General features: G+C 58.3%; 4 protein-coding genes across 20 annotated transcripts in view; 1 reads left to right on the forward strand and 3 right to left on the reverse strand.

Annotated features, from left to right (window-relative positions):
• Positions 1–265, reverse strand: part of LOC109460627 (mesothelin) — a 32,419-nt gene extending 32,154 nt beyond the window's left edge. Inside the window, exon 1 of the mRNA XM_074323089.1 lies at positions 11–265. Within this exon, the coding sequence (XP_074179190.1) occupies positions 11–226 (216 nt within the window). The 5' untranslated portion in view covers positions 227–265. The remainder of the gene's footprint in view (positions 1–10) is intronic.
• Positions 265–4,582, forward strand: CCDC78 (coiled-coil domain containing 78). 12 transcript variants are annotated; one of them, XM_019756198.2, is made up of 14 exons: positions 265–845; positions 1,081–1,200; positions 1,290–1,376; positions 1,580–1,732; positions 1,826–1,882; positions 2,012–2,073; positions 2,178–2,256; positions 2,337–2,462; positions 2,661–2,848; positions 2,919–3,090; positions 3,278–3,321; positions 4,013–4,079; positions 4,159–4,259; positions 4,359–4,582. In XM_019756198.2, the coding sequence occupies exons 1-14, from the start codon at positions 786–788 to the stop codon at positions 4,468–4,470; spliced, it is 1,428 nt and encodes a 475-aa protein (XP_019611757.2). In that variant the 5' UTR covers positions 265–785; the 3' UTR covers positions 4,471–4,582. The 12 variants fall into 12 exon arrangements, 8 of the variants coding, with proteins under 8 accessions (XP_019611757.2, XP_019611758.2, XP_074179186.1 ...); XM_019756199.2 differs by having other exon boundaries at positions 1,580–1,666; XM_074323085.1 differs by having other exon boundaries at positions 265–402; positions 554–845; positions 1,580–1,882.
• Positions 4,578–9,267, reverse strand: ANTKMT (adenine nucleotide translocase lysine methyltransferase). Of its 2 annotated transcripts, XM_019756218.2 has the most exons (5): positions 5,874–8,300; positions 5,446–5,550; positions 5,215–5,355; positions 4,951–5,001; positions 4,578–4,833 (listed from the first exon to the last, which is right to left on the reverse strand). In XM_019756218.2, exons 1-5 carry the CDS (start codon positions 6,033–6,035, stop codon positions 4,612–4,614), a joined length of 681 nt encoding a protein of 226 aa, XP_019611777.1. In that variant the 5' UTR covers positions 6,036–8,300; the 3' UTR covers positions 4,578–4,611. The 2 variants fall into 2 exon arrangements, with proteins under 2 accessions (XP_019611777.1, XP_019611778.1); XM_019756219.2 differs by lacking the exon at positions 5,446–5,550 and having other exon boundaries at positions 5,874–9,267.
• Positions 9,268–9,712: 445 nt separating this feature from the next.
• Positions 9,713–15,752, reverse strand: METRN (meteorin, glial cell differentiation regulator). 5 transcript variants are annotated; one of them, XM_019756216.2, is made up of 5 exons: positions 14,892–15,749; positions 14,220–14,620; positions 13,267–13,326; positions 13,076–13,182; positions 9,713–11,912 (listed from the first exon to the last, which is right to left on the reverse strand). In XM_019756216.2, exons 1-5 carry the CDS (start codon positions 14,987–14,989, stop codon positions 11,760–11,762), a joined length of 819 nt encoding a protein of 272 aa, XP_019611775.2. In that variant the 5' UTR covers positions 14,990–15,749; the 3' UTR covers positions 9,713–11,759. The 5 variants fall into 5 exon arrangements, with proteins under 5 accessions (XP_019611775.2, XP_074179193.1, XP_019611776.2 ...); XM_019756217.2 differs by having other exon boundaries at positions 10,054–11,912; positions 12,970–13,182; positions 14,892–15,752; XM_074323091.1 differs by having other exon boundaries at positions 10,054–10,409; positions 12,970–13,182; positions 14,892–15,751.
• Positions 15,753–20,930: the final 5,178 nt, after the last annotated feature.

Raw genomic sequence — 20,930 nt, forward strand, 5'->3', positions numbered from 1 at the left:
GCCTACTTACCTGCACGGGTTGCACCAGCCGGCTACGCGAACGGCCTGAAGGACGCCGGACAGAGGCGGACTTAGGGCGCTGGTCTTGGGACCTGGACAGAGCCTGGCGCTCAGCCCCGCCCGGAACCTGCGCGCGGCGGGGACCCAAGCCCACCCCTGGGAGCGCGCGTGCGCTGGCGGGAGCCCACGCTTGCCCGGTGGGGGCCGCACGCAGATCCATTCCCATCCCGCCCCGCGCTATGGCACCTCCTCCGCGAAGCCCTCCTGTGTCCTCCCGATTTCCCCGACCCCTGACAGGGGAGGGGTGTGAGATCTGTCCAGTTTGATGGCCTACCCGTGCAGGCGCTCAGCAAGCACCACAAGGAACACAGAAGGCAACTAATGAGTATGAGAACCTATCCGGTAAGGCAGGGCACCTGCGTGAGGATAACAGTAACAGCAGCGGCAGCTCCTTTACGTGCGCGCTGTCCCACACCTGCCCGGGCTGGGCGCTTTCAAGCACCCCTGGTTCCATCCCTGGATAAATACAGGAATGCTGGTCTGCATTTCCCAGGTGAGGAAACTGAAGTCAGAAAAAATGGGTCGCCATATATGGAAGGAACTGAGAGTTTCCCCCACCTCCCCAACCACCGAACTGCCCTGTCAGTCTTCGTGGGCGGGGCCCCTGAGAGACTCCCGGGACCAACAGAGGCCTTGGCAACGCAAGCCACAGCCACTGGTGTCACAGCAACAGGCCAGACGGCGAGGCTGCACTGGGCTTGGGGCAGCCCGAGATCCTTTTGCCAATGGAGCGTGTGGCAGCCCCAGGCCCCAGGCCAGGGGTCCCACCTTGGGCCACTAAAAATGTGAGTCCTCCCAAGACGCTGCTGCTTCTGCCATGGTGTTTGGGGTCTTCCCTGTCCCCTCAGGGGCCAGGCAGAGTGCAGACACCCATGTTCTGGGTCTGATCCTGGCCATGGACTCAGCTCCTCCAGCTCAGCTAGTCTGGCTGTGTGGGGGTGGATGGCTGGTGGCTCCATGGGAGTGGCCAGAGCCCAGGCCTGAGACCCACCTGGGGGATGGGTGGTGGTACCTCCCCAGGTTCTGCCACTGATGGAGGACTGGCTGCCAGGAGTCCCTGGGGGTACCCCAGCCTGGGCCACCAGCATTAAGACAGAGCTTCCCTCAGATATAGAGCTGAGTGAGGAACAGCGGCTGCTGGTGAGTGTGGGGCCCTGGGGAGCTGGCAGGAAGGAGAGTGCCCACAGCAGGGTGCTGCAGGCACCACCTCTCACCCTGGCCACCCACAGGTCTCCAAGGAGCTGGTCGACCTGCAGATCAAAACCCATCGCCTGCAGGAACAGCACGAGGCTGAAATCTTCGAGCTGAAGAGTGAGGTGGGCGCTGATGTATGCCCACGTGTGCCAGCCTGACTGCTGTGGGTGGGTGTAGGTGTGCCCCACATGATTGTGCCCACTCACAGTGTCTGAGTCCTTGAATGTCTCACACGTGCTGTGTCCATGTGTGCCAAAAATGGATGTTGTCTTGCCCCAGGTGGCTTGACAGGCAGGTACACCCGCTCACCCTGGTCGCTCCACAGGTCCTGAGGCTGGAGAGCCGGGTGTTGGAGCTGGAACTGCACGGAGAGCGTGCAGCCACGGCAGAGGCTGATCTGGGAAAACACCAGGTGCCTGCACAGGAGCTTGGGCGCAAGGCCAGGGGGCAGGGACACTCCGGCCACCGCAGAGTCCAGGTCACCATAAGTGCATGGAGGGCCTGGCTGGGTGGAAGCCAAATAGGGGTGCAGCAGGGGCGCAGTGAGGCTGGGACCCACTCTCCTATGCAGGTGCAGTCCAAGGACTTCCGGGTCCCTGAGGACAAACAGCAAAAGCTGGGGAATGGGGTGAGTGTGTAGCGACCTAATGCAGGGGACTGTTCAGGTTACTTCCAGCCCAGGGTTGGGGCAGGGCAGTGCAGGGGACCCAGAGCTTGGGATCTCATCTGGCCAGCCCTGTGCACCCCAAAACTGCAGGGAGAAGAGCAGCGGGCACTGGAGCAGCACAGAGCCCAGCAGCAGGCACTGGAGACGCAAGTGTGAGTGGCTGCCTCACCTGGCACAGTGCAAGGGACAGCTGTCCCCAAGGGGCAGAGGAAGCCTCCACCCTGAGTCTGGCTGAGCCTCATACCCATATCCACAGGGCAGCCCTGGGCCAGCAGCTGCAGGGAGCCCAGGAGAAGGCCAGGGCAGCTGGGCAGCAACTGGCTGCACAAGCCATGGTGAGGTCCAGCCGTACCCACTTTGAGATCTGGGGGGTGGGGGTCCTACAAGCTCAGCAGAGGTCCACCTCCACCCGCAGGTGTTGTCCACCTGCCAGGGCCAGCTCCGCCAGGCTGAGGCCGAGAACGCCCGCCTGCAGCTACAGCTCAAGAAGCTGAATGAGGAGTACGCCATCAGGCTACAGCACAGCGCCCGCACCCTGGCGGTAAACACTGGGAGGGTGACCCTGTGCTGGGTGGGAGGCCCCTAGGTCCCAGGGAGCCCCAGCCTGGCCTGGGTTTGCCAGGCTGCTTCAGAGACCCTGTGGGCCCCACCTGCTGCACTGCTGGACCTGCCCCATGGAAGGGACTGGGGGGAGGGCTGTGGGCCCAACCAAGCCCAGGCCCCACCCCGTCTCCTCCAGGAGTATGCGGATGGTACAGGCCAGGCACCTACAGCCGCAGCTCTTAGGACATTCCTGGAGAATACTCTGGAAGACATCCGGGCTGCACACCACAGCCGTGAGCAACAGCTGGCCAGGGCTGCTCGAGCCTACCGCAAGGGCCTGGCAGATCTGAGCCGAAGGCATGAGGAGCTGCTGGCTGCCCACAGGTAGGCCCCTCCCGAGACAAGCACCTGGTGGGGGGAGGGGTGGCTCTACATGACTTGGCACGTGGCTTAGTGTGCAGCAGGTACTGGCAGACACCAACAGGGTACCTGAGATCCCCAAGGCTGCCTCTGATGCAGCCACAATGGACCTGGAGCCATTGTCCCTGCACCTGGTCACCAAGCTTGGCCACCCAAAGGAGGAGCAGACAAAGCTGGAGACACACCTTCGGAAGCTCCAGGCCCAGGTGATCCCTCCCTGCCGCCCCACACTGGCCTTGGGGCTCAGAGCCCAGAACTCACCTTAGGACCCAGCCCAGGCTCAGGAAAGTCCCTACCCCGGGCCTCTGAGCAACCTACCCTGATCAGCCAACCAAGAATCCCAACTATGCAGCCTTACACAGAGGACTCAGGACGCTACTCTTGTTCCTACAGAAGGGACCTGGTGAAGCTTCCCAGGGGGGCACATCAGAGCCACAGTGAGTGCCCTGGTGTGGTTGCTGGGGGGACCTTCAGGGGTGTCATTCATTTACTCCACTAACTCTTTAACTGCTGGGCAGGGTTCTGGTTGCAGCAGTAAACAAGGGTGGACTGTCTGTGCCCGCAAGTCTAACTATATGGGAGACACTATTACAGAAAAGCCAAGTGCCTGGGGTGAAGAGGGGCTCTGATGGGAGAGGGGCTGACCTCGAATGGGAGGGTCAGTGAGAGCCCAGAGGAAGGGATGTTTCAGTTGAGCCTGGAAGACAGAGCAGGAGCAGGGTACGTGGTGCCCTTCACAGCCCTTGCCTCTGGGCCTCCATGTTTCCAACTGTGTAATGGGCAGATGCTTATACAGGCCCACCTCCCAGGGTTTTGGGAAACAAATGCCCAGCATGAGGGGAGCCCCCCCCCCCATCAGCATCCCTACAGACACTGGGGTCACTATCTAAACTGGCTTTGTGACTTAATTCTCCCAGAGCGGCCAGTGGGCCCTCTGGGCCTGGGCTGCCCTGCACCACTCCCCATAGAGCACAGAAGGCTCCAAGGCACAGGCAGGGCCTATAGTGGCAGAAAGGGCCCATGCTGTCCTAAACTCGCTCCCAGGAGAAACCTCAAAGATCTAGGGGCCCCTTTTGAGCAGGGTCAGTGGTCAGCGCCTGGGCCAACACCCCCATTCTCCCCTCACAGGGACCTGGGAGCTGTATCCTGGGCCCAGATCCACCAAAAGCTCCAGGACTTCTCCCGTGGTACCCAGGTAGTGAGTGGGCAAGGCCGGGCTGGGGGCCCTCCTCACACTGTGTCCTGGCTCATGGCTTATGTCCCCCCTATGCCAGGCAGAGCTGGAACAGGAGCGGGCACAGCTGCTAGTCCGGGCCACGATGGCTGAGGAGCAACTTTCTGAGCTCCAGGAGTATGTGGACCAGCACCTAGGCAGGTGGGCTCTTGGGAAGGTAGGATTGGGGTGGGTCCCAAACACTACAGGCAGGGCTTGTCCACAGTCAGGTGGGTAACTAAGCCTGGTCTCTCCGAGCAGGTACAAGCAGGAGATCCTGAGGCTGAGGAAGCTGGTGGGTACCGGGGACCCCCAGAAAGTGGGGGCTGCACCTACAGCCAAGTCTCAGCGCCCGAGGACCCGCAGCCGCTAACTGGTCATCAGATAAGCTCAGAGCACAACTCTTCCCGACCAGAATGAAGCCCTCCGCACGCCTTGGGGAGTCATTCCACCCAGCCCTCTACCCAACAAGAGTCAGAATGGAGCCCACTGAGTCTTTATTGTGTCCACATGATCAGCCAGCCTGAGGATCAGGGGCCCTAGGAACTGAGGTAGAACTGGGTGCTGGGGCAGCCTGCCCAGCTGGCCCACCATTATGGATGTCATAGGCCCAGACGCGGTCCAGACCCTCACCCACCACAGCCACAGGCTGCCAGGTGGGGAGGGGGAAGCGCCCCGACACCACACGGGCCCCTTCAGGCAGCTCCACCTGCAGTTTGCTCTCCAGTAGTGGGAGCTGTGGGAGAGAGTAGGAGGGTGGAGTGGGCAGGGCGGAACACGGCTGCCCCCTCCCAGCTCCTCCAGGCCCAGCACATATGCTGGGGTAGCCTGGGCTAGGAAACCCCGGACCTACCACGCTGGGAGCCAGGAACACAGACACGTTGTGGCAGTCCCTCAGGCTCACCTGTGGGAAGAAGAGGTCATCCCAGTAGGGAATGGGACCCCAGCTGGGGAAGAGGTCTGGTGGGCATGGAGTTACCGTGGCTTCCTGAGTGCCAGCCCCCAGCCCGCCCAGGTGGCAGGGGCAGCTGGGACTGTCAGCAGGGTGGTCAAGCTAGAACTGGAAGCATGGACATCAGGTATGGGGTTGGAGGGGGTCCAGGACTCCCTCAGTTACCTTCCAGAGGTCCTCACGGTGGTAGCTGACACTGCCCGCACAACCTGCCCTCCAGGCATGCAGCCGAGCCAGCCCCACCAGCCATGGGTTCAGCTCATAGCCCACAGCTGGGCGTAGACCGCACTTGTGGGCAGCCAGCACCTGTGGGTACCAAAACAGTCAGGACCAGAAGGTGGGGAGGTGTGCTGGCAGGTGAGAGCAGTGAGGACACCCTCCACCCCTACTCCTTACAATCCTGCCGTCGCCAGATCCCAGGTCCACCAGCTTTCCAGAACGGCCTTTAAGCAGCGACAACACGTGCTCCACCTGCCGCACACTCGCCCCAACATAGGGCACCTGGGCAAGGAGGTGGACGGGGCTGGGAGGGCTAGTCCGTTAGCCACTCCCACTCCTCGCAGGTCCGGTCCCCAAACCTGGATCACACTGGGCAAGAGGCGGAACCTGCCTCCTGGGCTTCCTTTCTTAGCAACGGGCTGTCCTGCCCCACCTGAAGCAGGGACCAATCCACAGTCCGGCTGGCCCCGGGGTGCAGCGCCATCCCCCTCCTCTTACACCCCGGCTTAGCTCCTCAATTCAGACGTCCCCAGCTTTGGCCCCGCCCACAGGCTAGAGCCCCGCCAGGAGTTTCGGGCCCCGCCCCCATAAGCCCCGCCCCTCACCTGCAGCCGCAGCGGCACCCGGCGGAAGCCCGGCTGCAGTAGCAGCGCCCACACGGCGTATGCGGCCAGGCCCGAGCCCGCTGCCACCTGCAGCAGCTCCAGCGCGCCCAGTCGCCGCTCACGCAGCTCCGTCAGCGCCTCATCCGGGTCGTCCTGTTCCATGTCTGTGGGATACGCAGTTCAGGGTTGTCCCTTCCCGGGTCCGAGACCCTCACACCTACCAGCGGCGACGCCGGAAGTGACGACGCCGGAAGGGGCGGGCAGAACGCGCGGCTGGTCCCTTAGCTTTCCGTTTAGGGTCCCTCCCTGGTGCTCACCGGCAAGTACGCGTGGACCTCGCCACGCCCCACGGGGTACGATAGCCCCCAGCTAGACCCCGTGGTACAAAGATACCCCCCCTTGCCTCAGAGCCGTTTCTGCCACCGTCCTTTTAGGTAAGGCCACCAAAGAAATAGTCGTGGGATACCCCCTAACCATCTTGTACCCAAGCAGTAGAAGCCCTCCTGAATTCCCATCACACTCAATAATTGTCCGCCCGTCATCTCACCTATGAAATCCTCTTGCTGACTGCTTCTCGTATAACTCTTTCTCGCTGCATTAATTTTGACCTGGTATTATCCCTTCCTTCACTGACAAAAACCCCTCACCAGTGCTTGATGCTGACAGATCACCTTTGACTCTCCGTGATAACGTATAGGAAGGTCCTCTAACCAAGGTAGATTTTTCATGGTTTACTGATAGTTCTTATTTAGAGGATGAAATAGTGAATATTGGGCTGAATATGCTATTGTAACTTTTTTTGAAGTCATCAAGGCAGCACCTTTGCCTCTGGCGACCTCTGCCCAACCAGTTGAATTCTACACTCTTACTCTGGCTTGTGCTCTAGCTAAGGGCAAAACCGCAAATATTTATACGAATAGTCGCTATGCCTTTGGGGTAGCTCATGACCCTGAAACACTATGGAAACAGTGAAGTTTCCTTACTTCTAATGGGGGTACAATTAAAAATGGCTCATGTCCAAAATCTGTTAGATGCCATACCAGCCGCCTTGGCTACTAAGATACTTGGGCATTCCAAACTTGAATCCCTGGAGACTAAAGGAAACCATCTCACTGATATATTTCCGCCAAGAACACTGCTCTCAAAGGAACCAGTAGCCAAACCTCTGTCATGGTCCAAACGGATGTTCCCCTAAATGATAATTTAGAGAAATTAACTAGAGATGCTCAAAAATTGGCCCCAGAAAAGGAAAAACAATATTGGAAATCTAATAACTGTCGGTTTGATAAAAAGAGAGAACTCGGCCTGGGGCCAAATAATAATCCACTCCTGCCAGAAATTCTAAAATTCCCATTACTGACTGTTGTACATGCATTGAATCATTGGTCTACTGATAAAATAACCTTTATGAACCAATACTAGTGGGGAAATATTAATAAGGCTGCATAAAGCACCTACTTTTCTTGCCCCACTTGCCCAAAATACAATCCAGGAAAACTGTCCACACCACCCCGGAACATTTTAAATTGCCCAATGGACCATTCCAATAAATGGACTTTATTCAGCTACCCCATTCCCATGGAAACAAATATGTCTTGGTAATGGTGTTTTTTCCATTGGGTCAAAGCCTTTCCATGTAGACAAGCTACTGTCTTCAGTGCCTAATCTTATTGGAAAAAATGTCATCCCTACCCGGGGAACCCCTCTTGAGCTCCATAGTGACTGGAGAACCCATTTTACGGGTGAAATATTATGGCAAGACTGTTATTTAGCCACTTCTACAGCATTTTGCTTATCCTCCTGAGATAAGAGGGCACATTCCTGCTGGTAAGTCAGTAGGGTTGAACAGACAGGAGCCAGCTGCTGATACTTGTGTATGTCCCCTAAGGACACCTGTCTTAGGGAGACGATTCAGCACTAAAGACTCCAGGGTCACTAACCATAGGATCTGCTTACAAGGACCAAGGAACTTTCCTTTGGCTCTGCCTGTGCAGTCAGGTTCAGAGGTGACCTCTATGTGACCTTTTCTTTATTTTAGTGCTAAAAATCACACCCAGGGGTAGAAATTTAACATGCTAATGAGACAAGCGAAGCACAAAGAAGCATTTAGTCACATTGTCTAGGTGCCAAGAAAAACTGCCTCCGCGTGTCTAGACATAGTTTTCCTCCTGCCTTAGCTCCCTTTAAAAATCCTGCCCCACCTTCCTTTAGAGAACCACCCATTTCTTCTCTTTCACCGACCTGGTTTCCTTGTGCAGTCTTAATAAAACTTTGTCTACATTGGTGTCTGGTAAGCTCTCTTGATTTCCATCGTGGGAGATTGCAAGGACCCAGGAAGCGGTCTTCAGGACTAGTTGAACAAACCAGAATTGGCAAAATTTGTGGAAACCCTCCAACTACCTTGGCCAAAAGCATTGCCATTGGTCCTTCTAAATCTCAGATCCACTCCCTTTGGAACTCATAAACTTTCACCCTTTTGAGATAGTCACAGGGTGCCTGATTCATCTAGCCCCTCCCTCTTTTGATCCACAGTTGATAAAAGATGTACTTCAATATTGCAATAGCCTAATTATGTCCATTGAAAATAACCATGTTTCAGTTTGCAATAGCAAACAGCATCTGTTGCACACGGATAAATTCTTTTGGAGAAGTAGAGACCCAATTACACAAAATTAAGGAACAGGCCCATTGGTTAAAACAAATTTCACCTGACTCTCCATGTTCCTTTGGCATATCGCAGGTTTGGGCTCCTGGTTTAGGACCATTATATAAACTGGATTTCATTCTGCTCATTTTATTTTGTATAAGTATTTTTAAACTTTGTACCTAGTGCCCATCAAGCTCCTGCAGAAACGATGCACTGCATAGAATGACATTGGCTCAATGCTTCAATATATCTGCAACGCTTATGACCCCGATAAAATAGATTTTAGATGGGAATGCCTAAGTGTCCTTCCTCATACCCTCCTTGCTACCCAAATGTGACCTCAATGGTTTCCAATCACTGTGCACTTTTCTTCCGACATGGAAGATGACAGCCAGGAAAGGTCCTTCCTGGCACAGAGGGACAAAACCACGAAATGTGGAAAAACTGATTATTGGTCCATGATGCCTTCAGAGAAAGATCTTGATCAAACGGGGGAATGTTAAAATGAAAAGGAAACCTCAGGGGCCGGCCCGGTGGCTCAGGCGGTTGGAGCTCCATGCTCCTAACGCCAAAGGATGCTGGTTCGATTCCCACATGGGCCAGTGGGCTCTCAACCACAAGGTTGCTGGTTCGACTCCCACAAGGGATCGTGGGCTGCACCCCCTGCAACTAACAACGGCAACTGGACCTGGATCTGGGCTGCGCCCTCCACAACTAAGATTGTAAGGACAACAACTTGACTTGGAAAAAGTCCTGGAAATACACACTGTTCCCCAATAAAATCCTGTTCCCCCTCCCCAATAAAATCTTTAAAAAAAAAAAAAAAAAGGAAACCTCATAAAATCAGTCAGGAAGCCTTGCAGGGGGAGCGCTCACGCATTACCATTCACTGCACCTTGAAAACTCAAACAAGAAGGAGCTTACTTGAGTACTCCAGGAGGAGGAAGATTCTCTCCTTACTTAGCAACAGCCCAGGCAATGAGAACCACCACACTCAGCCAATAAGAAGCCACCACCACCTTGAACTCTTACTCTCTTCCAATGGACTTTTGCTTATAACCATCTCGCCCACCCAACTCCCTCCTTTTTCTCTATAACATTCCCACTCCTTTGTTCTCCCTACTTGCTTGTGGTTCACCGTAGTTTGCAAGCCCCACATTGCAATTCCTCTGCCGTTCCCAAATAAACTCACTTTTTGCTGGTAAAATAACTGGCTATTTTATTTTTAAGGTTGACAGTAGGAAACGGGCTCCCTGGGGGTGAGGCAGCAGCCAGGCCCAGCCACTCTGGATCACAGCAAGGCCCTATATAGCCCTGTCTCAGGGAGACTGGCAGAGGTCTCTGCTGATCAGGACATCCCAAAAGCCAGCCAAGCCTAGGAGCAATTGCAGGGAGGATACCCTTCCGGCTCCCTCTCACAGCTGAAGGCTGTTAGCCCAAGTGGGCAGGAAACAGAGGATGCTGGGATCTGAGGGAGAGGGGATGGTGGAAGTTGGAGCTCAACTGAAGGGCAGGGAGGAGGAGGCTGATGCAAAGGAGACATTGTGCAGACCTGAGAAGACAGATGCTGGCTGTGTGGTGGGAAGCGAGCCAGATGTAAGGGGCCAGGGCTTCTGGCGGCTGGCCCAACCATGGGGGCTGGAGAAAGAATCTCAGGAGCTGGGGAGACCACCTTCCTTTTCCAGAAAATGTAAAAGGAGAGTTCCCGGAGGTGACCTGATAACGTCTGGTGATAGGAAAGTGGGGGGACAGAGCCCTGGGTCAAGTGGCAGAACCAGGACCTGCTTCTAACACCACCCGGAGGTCAAATGGCAGTGAATGTCAAGGGTTTGTCTGCACACAGGCCCTGGCCTGGCTCCTCAGCCATCCACGGCCCTGGTCAGGAACCCCTGCAGGGACAGAGGCTGTTTCAGAAACGGGGCTCACCCAAGACCTCTGTCCCCATTCCCCAAGTGAAGAGTGCCTCACATGCCTGCACCCACTGGACCCCAGCCCTGAAACACAGGTGTCCCTAGATGGCAGGAAACCCCAGTACCCTGCTCCCAAGACCTGAGCCCTGGGGAGGAGGGCCACCTGGCTCAGAGCACCTTGTCTCCTTGGGCTGTCACTGGGTCCTCCCCAGAAAGGACGGATGTGCCCTGGGATCTAGGCTGGGGGAGTCTTACCCAAACAACACTTGTCTCTTGCTCCTTGCATTATCCCCAGCATTTAGAGTGGCACCTGGCACCCAGAAGGCACTCAGGAAAAGTTTGTTGACAAAATGCATGCACCTAACAGGCACACACACCCTACAAGTCTCTTCTATTCACATCTGGCACACTGCTCCGTGGCCTTTGGGCACTGGGCAGTTGGGTGCGTGCCCACATGAGAGCACACGCCCAGAGGTGCCCCACAGGCCAGCTCCCATAGTGTCAGCCTGCATGTTCACCCACACTGGCTCCCCTTAGCCACTCCTCCCGGGGCAGGCATGAAGCTCCTGGCCCAAGACTTCTAGGGCTCGTGAGGCCTGTTAGCCACACCCATTCCCACTCTGTGCATCTATGAGAAGAGCGCTTGTTGTAGCCAGTATGTGCATGGCAGGCTCAGGCATGTACTGGGGAAGGTGGGTAGGGGCCAGTGTCCAGCTGAGGGCCCACCCCAGAGCAGCTACCCCACATTTTTGCAGACGGGTGATCCAAGAGGCAGTCCAGTTACCACTGGGTATGGCCAGGGCCTCCTTCCCAGAGAGGCTGTGGGGAGCCGGCCAGAGCATCAGGACAGGGCAAAGGGCTGCTCAGTCCTGCGGGAGCACTCGGAGCCTGCCCAAGGCAGAGAGGAGGAAGACCGTCAGGGTACCCTCACTTCCTCCTCCTCTGGTGTCTGCTGAGACACTCCCTGGTGGGGGAAAGGGGCTGACCGGATGCTAGAGAGGTCTAGGCTAGGACCAGAATGTAGGGGTCATCAGCACATTGACAGTATTTAAAGCCATGAGCTTGGGGAAGTGACAGGGAGCAACACGAAGTCTTAGGAAGGAGGAGGGGCAGAGGTGGAAGGAAGCCCAGTGAAGCCTGCCATCCAGGGCGGCTGTGCGCCCCAACCCTGTAATTCTCTTCAGCCCGAAAGTGAGTAAAAGGACTGCCACCCATGCATGTGGCTGCTTCCAGACAGCCACCCCATGGAAAATCCAGAGTGTCTCCTGCATCTGGAGGAAGGATGGGTCCTACATGTGGGCCCTGCATAGCCTTGTCCCTTGCACAGCCTCAGTTCGTCCCTGAAAGATGGCAGGAAGCCTGGCCTCCACCCACCCCTTTGGCCCTGTCCTCAGCAAGGTAGGCAGGTGGGGATGGGAAGCTGTTTCCAGGGCTCAGCCCAGGCATCCCTCCGGACTTAGTTGTGGCTTTCTTTCCCAGGAGCTGTGGAGTTGGGGAGAACAGAATGAGCTCATTCAGGGTTCAGAAGCCCCCACACCCCAGGGGTCTTCAGCCTCAGGGCTGCCGGCTTTGTCCAGAACCACTGGCCCTTTATGTGGCTGACACTGAGGGGGAAGGCGGGGACAGCAACAATGGGGCCAGTGGCGGGAAATGTTCGAAGAGGCCCCGTTATGTGTCCCGCCCACAGGAAATGGGCAACAAGCAGGACCCCGCAGGGGAGACCCCACACCCCACAGGCGCTGCACCATGTCAGAATGCTCAGCACGTTGCAGGGCCTCTGTGCAGGGGCCTCAGGACAGAGGGGCCCATTCTTCCCTGAGGGTGGGAGGGAGCCAGGATGACTCTGCTGGGCTCCCAACAGACTACAGAGGGAAGTGGGCGTCCCGCCAGATTGCAACCCCTTTCCCCCAGGCTGGGAGTGATGATGGCCCTTCTGCCCAGATAAGGGATGCGACCTGCCTCAGACTTTGGGAGTTATGGCCCCTTTCCCACCCTTACTCTGAGCTGAAGAGGCACCTGGTGTTGGGTACAGGAGCAATAGAGCCAAAGCTCATGTAGGTGCGAGCGCGCGCGCGTGTGTGTGTGTGTGTGTGTGTGTGTGTGTGTGTGTGTCCCTGCACACCCCTCACCGAGCAGCAGCCCCTCCCCAGGGCATGGGCATGGGCCACTGTCCCACTCACTAGCGGGGTGGCCTTAGACAAGGCACCCCTGTCCCCGAGCCTCAGTCACCCCCTGTGTGAAGCAGGAATCAGAGCACTCCCAATGCTGGGCTCAGACATGGGGCCCTCGACCTATGCTGACTAGTAAAATCCATGTTCTTATTGGCTATCGCTTTTCCCTCAGAAGCAGTTGGTACTGTGGTGCCCTCTGGAGGCCACGCCCTCCCCACCCACCCTCCTCCAAGCCCTTCCCCAGAGCCCTGCTCTCAGGGCCCCTCAGTCCAGTGCCACCTCGCACGGGTGGAGGTGGTTGGCATGGGCAGCTGCATAGACCCGGCTGAATTCCTGGAAGCGGGGTGCACAGCCAAGCCAGGCCTCACCAAAGCGGCTCCAGCCCATGAAGAGGAAGGTGCCAGGGCCAGGGCGGACGCCACAGCGCAGCGGGGCACGAATGGCGGCCTGCACCTGGCCCCCAGAGGCCCCCACCTGGAACAGTGGCAGTGTCTGGCGGAGGACACGGGCAGCTGTGACGGTGATAACAGACTCCTGCAGCTCTGTGTTGTGGGCAACCCCATGGATGGTCCCACGAATCACTGCAGGGAGATACGCTGGCCAGTGGCTGACATGTCAGGGAGGGTAGGCCCTGGGCTCCCCCCTCCTGTGGCGGGGACACTCACCAAAGTCGCTAGTGCAGGAAGCCAGGAGGAACTCAGAGTCACTACAGGGCCTGCAGGCACCTGGGATGCAGGGAAGAGGGTGAGTGTAGGCCCTGTCTGCTCCTGGACCACCCAAGGCCTCTCCCCACCAGCCAGAGGCAAGAGAAACAGAGCAAGTGACCAGACCTCCCTTGGGGCCTAATGGCAGCTGGGGATCCCAGGGAGCATGTGTGCACACACCCTGAAGATCCCCTGCATTCAGGGTGATGCTTGCAGGCTCCAGCGTGCACCCCACCCACGTGCACAGACATGGGTCTGGGGGTCATGCCCAGCTGGAGCTCAGTGTCTGGGTGCACGCTCTCACACGCCCATCTTGCATATGAGGTAACCCCTGTGGCCTCTCAGAGCTGCCTCCTGGGCCCAGAGACACCAGCCTTGTCTGAGGTGAGGGTGGGGGAGTAGGGGGAAGATGAGGGTATGATACGCTCTGTCCTCTCTGGGCGAGGAAGGAGGTAGGAGGCAGAACAGAGACCCCCACCCTCTGTGGGGTCAGGCTCCAAGCTCCGGAAGAGCAAAGAGCTGGGCCTGCTGCCCTGCAGGGCAGCTGGGGCATCTCCATGGTGACAGGCTCACACTGGACTTTTGTTGTATTGGGCTGGGGGAGGGGACGGAGGTCACCGCTGGGCCAGGGAGCCCTGGACAGCTTTGGCCAGAGGCTGATTCTGTCGTCCCCTCCATCATCCCATCTCCCTTAGGGACCAGGGATTTAGGTTGCCCTGCCTGGCCTCCGCTCCCCCCATTCTGCCCCCTGCCGGCTCTTTCCCTTGGGCGCTGCTACTCACTAGCAGTGTGGCCTCTGACGAGCGCCTCAAGTTTCTCTCTCTGTGCAGTGGGGACAACAGTCATGTCCCATCCCGCCCCGGTAGGGAGCAACTTCATGATTCCCACCCTTCCCCACCCAGGCCATCACTCACCATCCGTGCCCAGACCGTGGGCCTGCGGAGGCAGCTCGGGATGCCCATCCTCGCGCAGCTCGAAGCGGAAGGAGGCCACGCGGCGGCTGATGTCGCGGTGCGGGGTGGCCTGCAGGAAGAGGGCCCGACCCTCGCGGGGACCCCAGCGCACGCATCGGCCCCCGGCCGGGCCTGGGCCCTCGGCCAGCAGCAGCTCCAGGGAGCCTCCCTCCCGCTCTGCGAAGACCTGGGCGCCGGCGAAGGGCCGCGCCGGCCGCAGGCAGGCGATGCGGGGCCGCGCGTCGGAGTCGGGACCGCCCAAAGTCAGCCGCAGCGCGCCGGCCGGGTACAACCACTCGATCCCGCCCTCCGTGCAGGCCAGGGCCAGCTGCCCCACGCTGCCGGGCTCCTGGGTCAGGCCACTGGGGACAGACGCGCGGCGCTGAGAGGGGAGGCCCGCGACTCCGGCCGGCGCAGCTCCCTCCCCTGCACCCGCTCCCAGCAGCCACACAGCTGCGTCCACTTTATGGAGGAGGAAACTGAGGCCCAGCGTTCTTGGCACGCGAGAGGGAGGGCAAGGATTCAGTGCGGGAGCGGAGTGACCCCCCCCATCCAAAGGGTGGGCTACACCATCCCTCAAGCCCCTCCTAGGAGAGAGTGCAGCCCCAGGGGGCCGGCACGCGGGGATCGTACCTGCCTTTCCAGCTGCAGCGGTCCTCCGAGTAGCCGGCGCGGGCAGCCGCGGCCAACATGCCGCAGCAGAGCGCGCAGAGCAGCGCAGGGGGCTGCATGGCGCCGGGACAGGGCGGCAGGAGCGGCCGGGGGCACAGGCCCCGGCCGGGCGCAGCCCACCGCCCGCGCCGCTTGGCCGCGCAGCCCCGCCGGGTGCCCGAGCTGCGCGAGGGGGGCCGGGCGGGTGGCCAATAGCTGAGCGGCCCCGGAACTTTCCGCCAATCGTAGTGGCGCTCGCGGGGGCGGGAGGACAAACCCGCGTCCTTCGAGGCGCCGGAGTGGGGGCTCCTAGCTCTGTGTCCTCTGTGTCACCCCCTCCAGGTACCCCCGCCCCCGGCCTCGACATGCACGCCGTCCTGGTCGGGCTGCTGTTCCCTGAGCCCTTGGTCCCGGTGAGGGTTGGTTTCCTGCGCTCTGGAACTGGGGTGGAGTGGCGGGGGGCTCATCGCGGGTGGTCCTTTCCAAGAGTGGGTCCTGGGCTCTCAGTCCCCCTCTCTTCCCAACCAACCCCAAGAGGCTGCCGGTACCCAAAGGAGAAAGAGCCAGGTGCTGCGGCTGCCCGCACGAGGGGAGCAGCAGGATTGGAAGGGCAGCCCTGAGCCACAAAATCAGGCTCCCAGGAGGCCGGGACTTGGGATACTGAAGTGGAGCCGACTCCCCAAAATGAAACAAGGCCTGTGGTGGGGAAGCGCAGAGATTTCCCATAGTCAGGATTTCGCCTGAGGGAAGGGGGTGGGGAGTGGCTGGCCAGGGGGGACTAGAGAGGTTCCAGTCTGAGGGAGGAGCAGACAGCCTGGGCAAAGGCCAAGTGGATGGGGCTCTCAACAGCCCGGAACCCACCCCCACCCCCACCCCCAGTCAGCTTGCAGAATCCTTAGCCAGGAGTCCAACCTCATGCCAGAACCCTCTGGGTCACTGAGAGCTTTAGTCAGGTTTGTGGGAACCGCATAGACTGCTATCTGTGGCTGTGAGCCCTCCATCCCACTGTCCCTGCACCCAGTCCCCCTACTACCTCTGGGCCTGAGTACGTGGCTGATAGATGAGGGCAGATGGCCCAAGGGGAGAGGGGAAGTTGGAGCTGCAGCCAGATTGAGTGTACCAGACTGCCCCCTCCCCTGGCCCCGGGGCCCTCCCAGGCCAAAGAGTGGGTGAGACACTACAGGGTAAAGATAGTGGGGTGAGAACCAGGTATCACTCTCACGGTAGCCAAAAGGTGGACGCCACCCAACTGTTCATGAGTGGATTAATGGAGGAAAAAAACATTGTCCATCCACACAGTGATTCAAACTTTAAAAGAAGGAAATTCTGACAAGCTACAATATGGATGAACCTTGAGGACATCATACTCAGTGAAATAAGCCAGTCACAAAAGGACAAATACTGTGTGATTCCACTTCTGTGAAGTTCCTAATTCATAGAGACAAAGTAAAATGGTGGGTGCTGGGGCTGGGAGGAGAGGGGGTGGGAATTGGGAGATCGTGCTTAATGGAGACTTAGTTTGGAAAGATGAAAACGTTCTGCAGATGGCTGGTGGTGATGGTTGCATTACAACGTGAATGTACAAAACATGACTGAACTGTACACCTAAAAAGGGTTAAGACGGTTAAGATTTATGTTATGTGTATTTTACCCAATTAAAAATAAAAGGCGTAGGCAGGGCCTGGGGCTGGGGAATAGAAGGCAAAAGAGGTGCTGTAGAAGGAAGGGAGAGGGCACCCGCGTCAGCTGCTATGGCTGCCCTTGCCAAGCGTGTGGGTCCACATAAAGCTAGCCACTAGGGCTTTGGCGGCCCCTGCCGCGGCCTCTAAGACAGAGTGGGCTCCAGGCGCCCTCTAGTGGCGGTGCGAAGAAACAGCCTCAGATCCGCCTCCAGCCGGCTTAGAGCCCCTGGCTCCCCCGCCGCAGCCCACACCCTAGAGAATGGGCCAGTGTCTGTGAGTATGAGGAAGGAGTTCCTGACAGGTGATCTGGTCCAAAATGAACACAGGCCTGGCCCTGAGCTGTCTCCTCAACACCAGGCTTCCCCTGCCCCAGCCTCTGCTTTGAGGGGCCTGGCAATGATGCTGTCACCTGCAGAAAGTGGGGACAGGAGCCACCTAGCCTCACAGCTCCTGGCTCCACCCAGGGAAACACGTAAGTGTTGTTAGCCACTAGAGGTCTGCTGCCTATGGGACAGGGAGCCAGAGGCCATGCCTGGACTTGACTGCTGTGGGTGCAGGACCAGACATACTGCAGGTGCCCAGTAAATACCTACAGAACGAGTGTGTGCGCCAATGAGGGAACGAATGAGGGAGGGAGTGAATGAATGAATGACATCCCAAACCTCAGGTAATTCCCCTGATGTCTATGCTCAGTTTGGGGCTCCTTCGCACGCCCCAGCTCCAGACCCTATAGTGCCTTGATCCCCAAAAGGGGCCTTTCTCCATTCCCACCCAAAACCTAGGTCCTGGCAGGGGGCTGCAGCTGATGCTAGGACAAAGAGCAGTGTCCGAGGTGAGCCCTGCCCTGAACAGTGCCTGGGACAGGTGGCCCTGACCTTCAGCAGAGGAAACAACCCCTAGGGTGAAGTGCACCTGCCCCCGGGAAGCCCAAAGTGCTAGGGACACAGGCAAAGAGCACTCATGACCAAGGCAGGGGCTGGGCTGGTTGGGGGCCTGGGAGAGCAACACAGAAGCCAGAGAAGAGTGTCCCAGGTGCGGCGAACAGAGGGGAAGGGCCCTAAGGACAGGACAGAGCTCAGGGCAAACCAGGAGGGTGGTCAGTGGGAGGTGGGCAGGGCCAGCCCCAAGCCCATCGCCCAGGGAAGAGTTTGGACTTGGCCTCATGGGGACAGTGAACATCGTCCCTGCGGAAATGGTATAGGAAAGCTCAGAGAGAGGGGTCAAGCCTCCCACTTTCCAAAGACCTCCCACTTGGTCTCCTGCTTCAGCAAAAGCAGGACAGAAGGAGAGATACAGGCTGAGCAGAGGCCAACCCTGCCCATGTCCCCAACGAGCCTGTGGCCACCTGTGCTGCTCCAGCTGCGCAAGGTGTTGAACCCCTAGGGGGGTTGTGGGGCCAGAGGCAGCAGGTACAGTGCCCAAACGAGGGCATGGAGGTGCCAGGAGTACGCCAGAACTGGGGCCACCCAGTGTTGTGCTCTGATGGCAACTTGAGCACTGACGGATCACCCCTGCCCAGCCTGCCCTAGAGACCCCCAGGGTGCTAGAGTGACCAGCCCTCCCGGAGACCTTATTGGAGACATGATCGTATCTGCCAACCATTCCAGGCAGCCTGTGCAATCTCTGGCTCCCCTTCACCTGCTGCACCCCACTCCCCCACCTCCCCCCCAGGCAGAATCTGGCCTGCTCCACCTAGGAGCCTGCACCTCTCAACACTGGGCGAGGTTCCTGTAGCTGGGATGTTTTCCTCCCTTTGACAAGAAATCCACCCCCACACACATACACACACCTTGCATCTCCTCCAGGAGCCAAAAATGCAGCTGCGGACTGATTTGCAGCTGAGCTAAAAATAACTGCCAGACTCCAGCCAGGGCTGGGAAAATATCCCATTGCTAGGAGACAACCGTTACTGGGAGACCGCCATTGCTAGGCGACAGGGTTGCCTTGGTGACAACTGGGCCCTGAGTCATCCTCAGCCCTGGTTGCTCCACCCACCTGGCCCTGGTGGGTTGGGCCTGGGTCCCAGGAGGAGGGAAGGAAGGGAGCAGAAGCTGGAAGGCAGCAGAGAAGCCCACCACCTGCTGCTTGCCACTCATGGCCACCCTGGCCACCCCAGGTTGAGAGATTCTCATTCCTGTGAGTGCCCATTCTGGCTATGGAGGGGCGAGGATAGCCAAACACACCTGAGGCCTGCCTGCCCCACACGGGCCCCTCCCCGGGCAGTCTTGGGGCCCTACCTCTGGGTGGGGGGCTGAGACAATGAGGGGAGCAGTGTCTTCTCGTGGCTCCATAGCCGGAGGCTTCAGAGCCAGCCTAATTACTGTCAGGCATGGGGCCCTCACTGCCTGTGCTGTGCTAGGACCTTCAGGACACGTCCCGGGACCCCAGACCCATTTCCCAGGAGGGGAAGTTCTTGCCTGAGGCCTCACCCAAGTAGAGAGTACTTGGGCCCGGGCAGGTGGTTCCAGGGCACACATACCACTCCAGAGTGCCCCAAGGAAAGTCCTGACAACCTCCTGTGAGGAGCCTCAGGCTGTTTCAGAATCACTGTACCATGAGGGGTGACCCCATCACAGGAATCCTCGTTCCCTGATGTTACAGGGGCTCCCTCTCTCTTAGTCCCCAAGGTGTCAGGGCAGAATGTGCCAACAGCCTTTGGTCCTCACTCCCCATGACTCTGGAACTGGAATCCCCAGCAGCCTGCACTGAGGAGACTCTTCTGTGCCCAGGCATCAAGACAAGGGATCCTCCAGGTGAGGGGTGCTCCAGGTGAGGGGTGCTTCAGGTGAGGGGTGCTCCAGGAGAGGGGTGCTCCAGGTCAGTTCATGAGACCTGGTGAGGAACCTGGTGCCCTCCTGGTCCTGGAGAAAGGCCAGTGTTGCAGAAGCTACAAGAGTAAGGGGCAAAGCTGTGGGCTGGCAGTGCTGGAGACTCAGGGCTTCGCAGGCTGCCAGACAGAGCCCTGGGAGGATGGGGACCATATCTGTACTATAAAGTGATCCCTCTGCACCATGGGGAGAATAGGTGGGGGACATCGGGGGGAGACCAGGGAGGAGGTAGTTGCCACCAGCCATGGAGGAGAGGATGGCTGGCGCAGGGAGGGGTGACAGAGGTGGAGAGATGAGTGATCCACAGGAGTTCAGGAGACAGTATTTCATAACCCTGAGTATCACTCTTTGCTCAGATTCTTCCAAAGCAAGCCAACTTCTCAGGCCCCTTTGAGGGCACAACTTGCTTTCTGCCTGAGGCTCTGACACCTGCTAAAGGGCAAGAGCCCCCCCCCACACACACCGAAGAGTGAGGTGAAACCTGCCTGCCAGTCAGGACATCAACTCTGGGTTCACATTGGCCTGCGCCTGTGCATACGGGGTGGAGGCTGAGCCAGAAGGCCCTGCCCAATGGACGTGCCTAGATGGGTTGAACAACACTCTTTTTCAGTCACCCCAAATGTTTTCACGCATCCCATCCTGCCTGCCCATGCCAAGCCTCCTCCTTTGACACATGCAAGACTGTGATTCTTCAGTCCCTGCCTCAAGGGACAGCGGCCTTCATCCCAGCCAGTGTCCCACACACAGCAAGAATGGCACCCCCCCCCAAATGAGCCAGAGTCCAGCAGCCTGACTCCCCCTCCTGCCGCCCCCATCTCACACCAGCCCCACTGGGCCCTGCTTTTGGTCAAACGCTGCAAACACCGAACACCAGCTGGTTTCATTTCTATGAAGACACTGTCTCAGGGAGCTCAGAGGCCCTTTCGCTGATATGAAGACCCTACTCTGCTCTCCCCACACCTGGATCCTTTGCTGTCTCTGATGGGATCTATTAGCTTCCATCCTCCTCCCTGAGTCTGCTGGGAGGCTTGGCATTTCCAGTGCCCAGACCGCCCTCCACACCAGGCTACCACATCCCACCTTCACCCTCTCTCCCAGCCTGGTCCCTACAAAGCAGCCACCACCTCAGCAACTAGTCTATTCCAGAGGGAACTTGCTAGGCTCCTTAAGGCCTCAGGACCTTTGCACACTTGGCCCACTTCCCCACCCCCTCATCCTTGGGGTCTTGGCTCAAGTGTCCTGTCCTCGGGAGTCCTAACACCACCTCCCTGCAGGTCACCATCACGTGGCCCTCTTGAACTTTCATCACTCTCAAAATAGTCATTCTCTGAAGGGATTTGTTGGTCACTTGTTTCTCAGTTCTGTGGAGGGGGGGTGTCCCCCACTGAGGGGTGTTCCTGGAACTGGCACCCAGCAGGTGCACAAGAAATGTGAGGGCCTTGACGGAGCAGTGCGGGAATGGTGAGGGTCGGACCATTCTCGCCGCCGCAGGTGACAGCCAAGGGCTGGGA

The sequence above is a fragment of the Rhinolophus sinicus genome, linkage group LG18 (assembly GCF_036562045.2).
Source record: "Rhinolophus sinicus isolate RSC01 linkage group LG18, ASM3656204v1, whole genome shotgun sequence".
NCBI classification, from domain to species: Eukaryota; Metazoa; Chordata; class Mammalia; order Chiroptera; family Rhinolophidae; genus Rhinolophus; species Rhinolophus sinicus.

Coding starts and splice junctions, on each gene's coding strand:
- METRN (XM_019756215.2), bottom strand. CDS start 14,989: ATGCAGCCCCCTGCGCTGCTCTGCGCGCTCTGCTGCGGCATGTTGGCC. Junction 14,621..14,891: donor CGCTGCAGCTGGAAAGGCAG/GTACGATCCCCG, acceptor GTCTGTCCCCAG/TGGCCTGACCCAGGAGCCCG. Junction 13,327..14,219: donor CCACGGTCTGGGCACGGATG/GTGAGTGATGGC, acceptor CCTGCATCCCAG/GTGCCTGCAGGCCCTGTAGT.
- ANTKMT (XM_019756218.2), bottom strand. CDS start 6,035: ATGGAACAGGACGACCCGGATGAGGCGCTGACGGAGCTGCGTGAGCGG. Junction 5,551..5,873: donor GGGTGCCGCTGCGGCTGCAG/GTGAGGGGCGGG, acceptor CTCCTTGCCCAG/GTGCCCTATGTTGGGGCGAG. Junction 4,834..4,950: donor TGTTCCTGGCTCCCAGCGTG/GTAGGTCCGGGG, acceptor TCTCTCCCACAG/CTCCCACTACTGGAGAGCAA.
- CCDC78 (XM_019756196.2), top strand. CDS start 786: ATGGAGCGTGTGGCAGCCCCAGGCCCCAGGCCAGGGGTCCCACCTTGG. Junction 846..1,080: donor CACCTTGGGCCACTAAAAAT/GTGAGTCCTCCC, acceptor GTACCTCCCCAG/GTTCTGCCACTGATGGAGGA. Junction 4,260..4,358: donor GTGGACCAGCACCTAGGCAG/GTGGGCTCTTGG, acceptor CTCTCCGAGCAG/GTACAAGCAGGAGATCCTGA.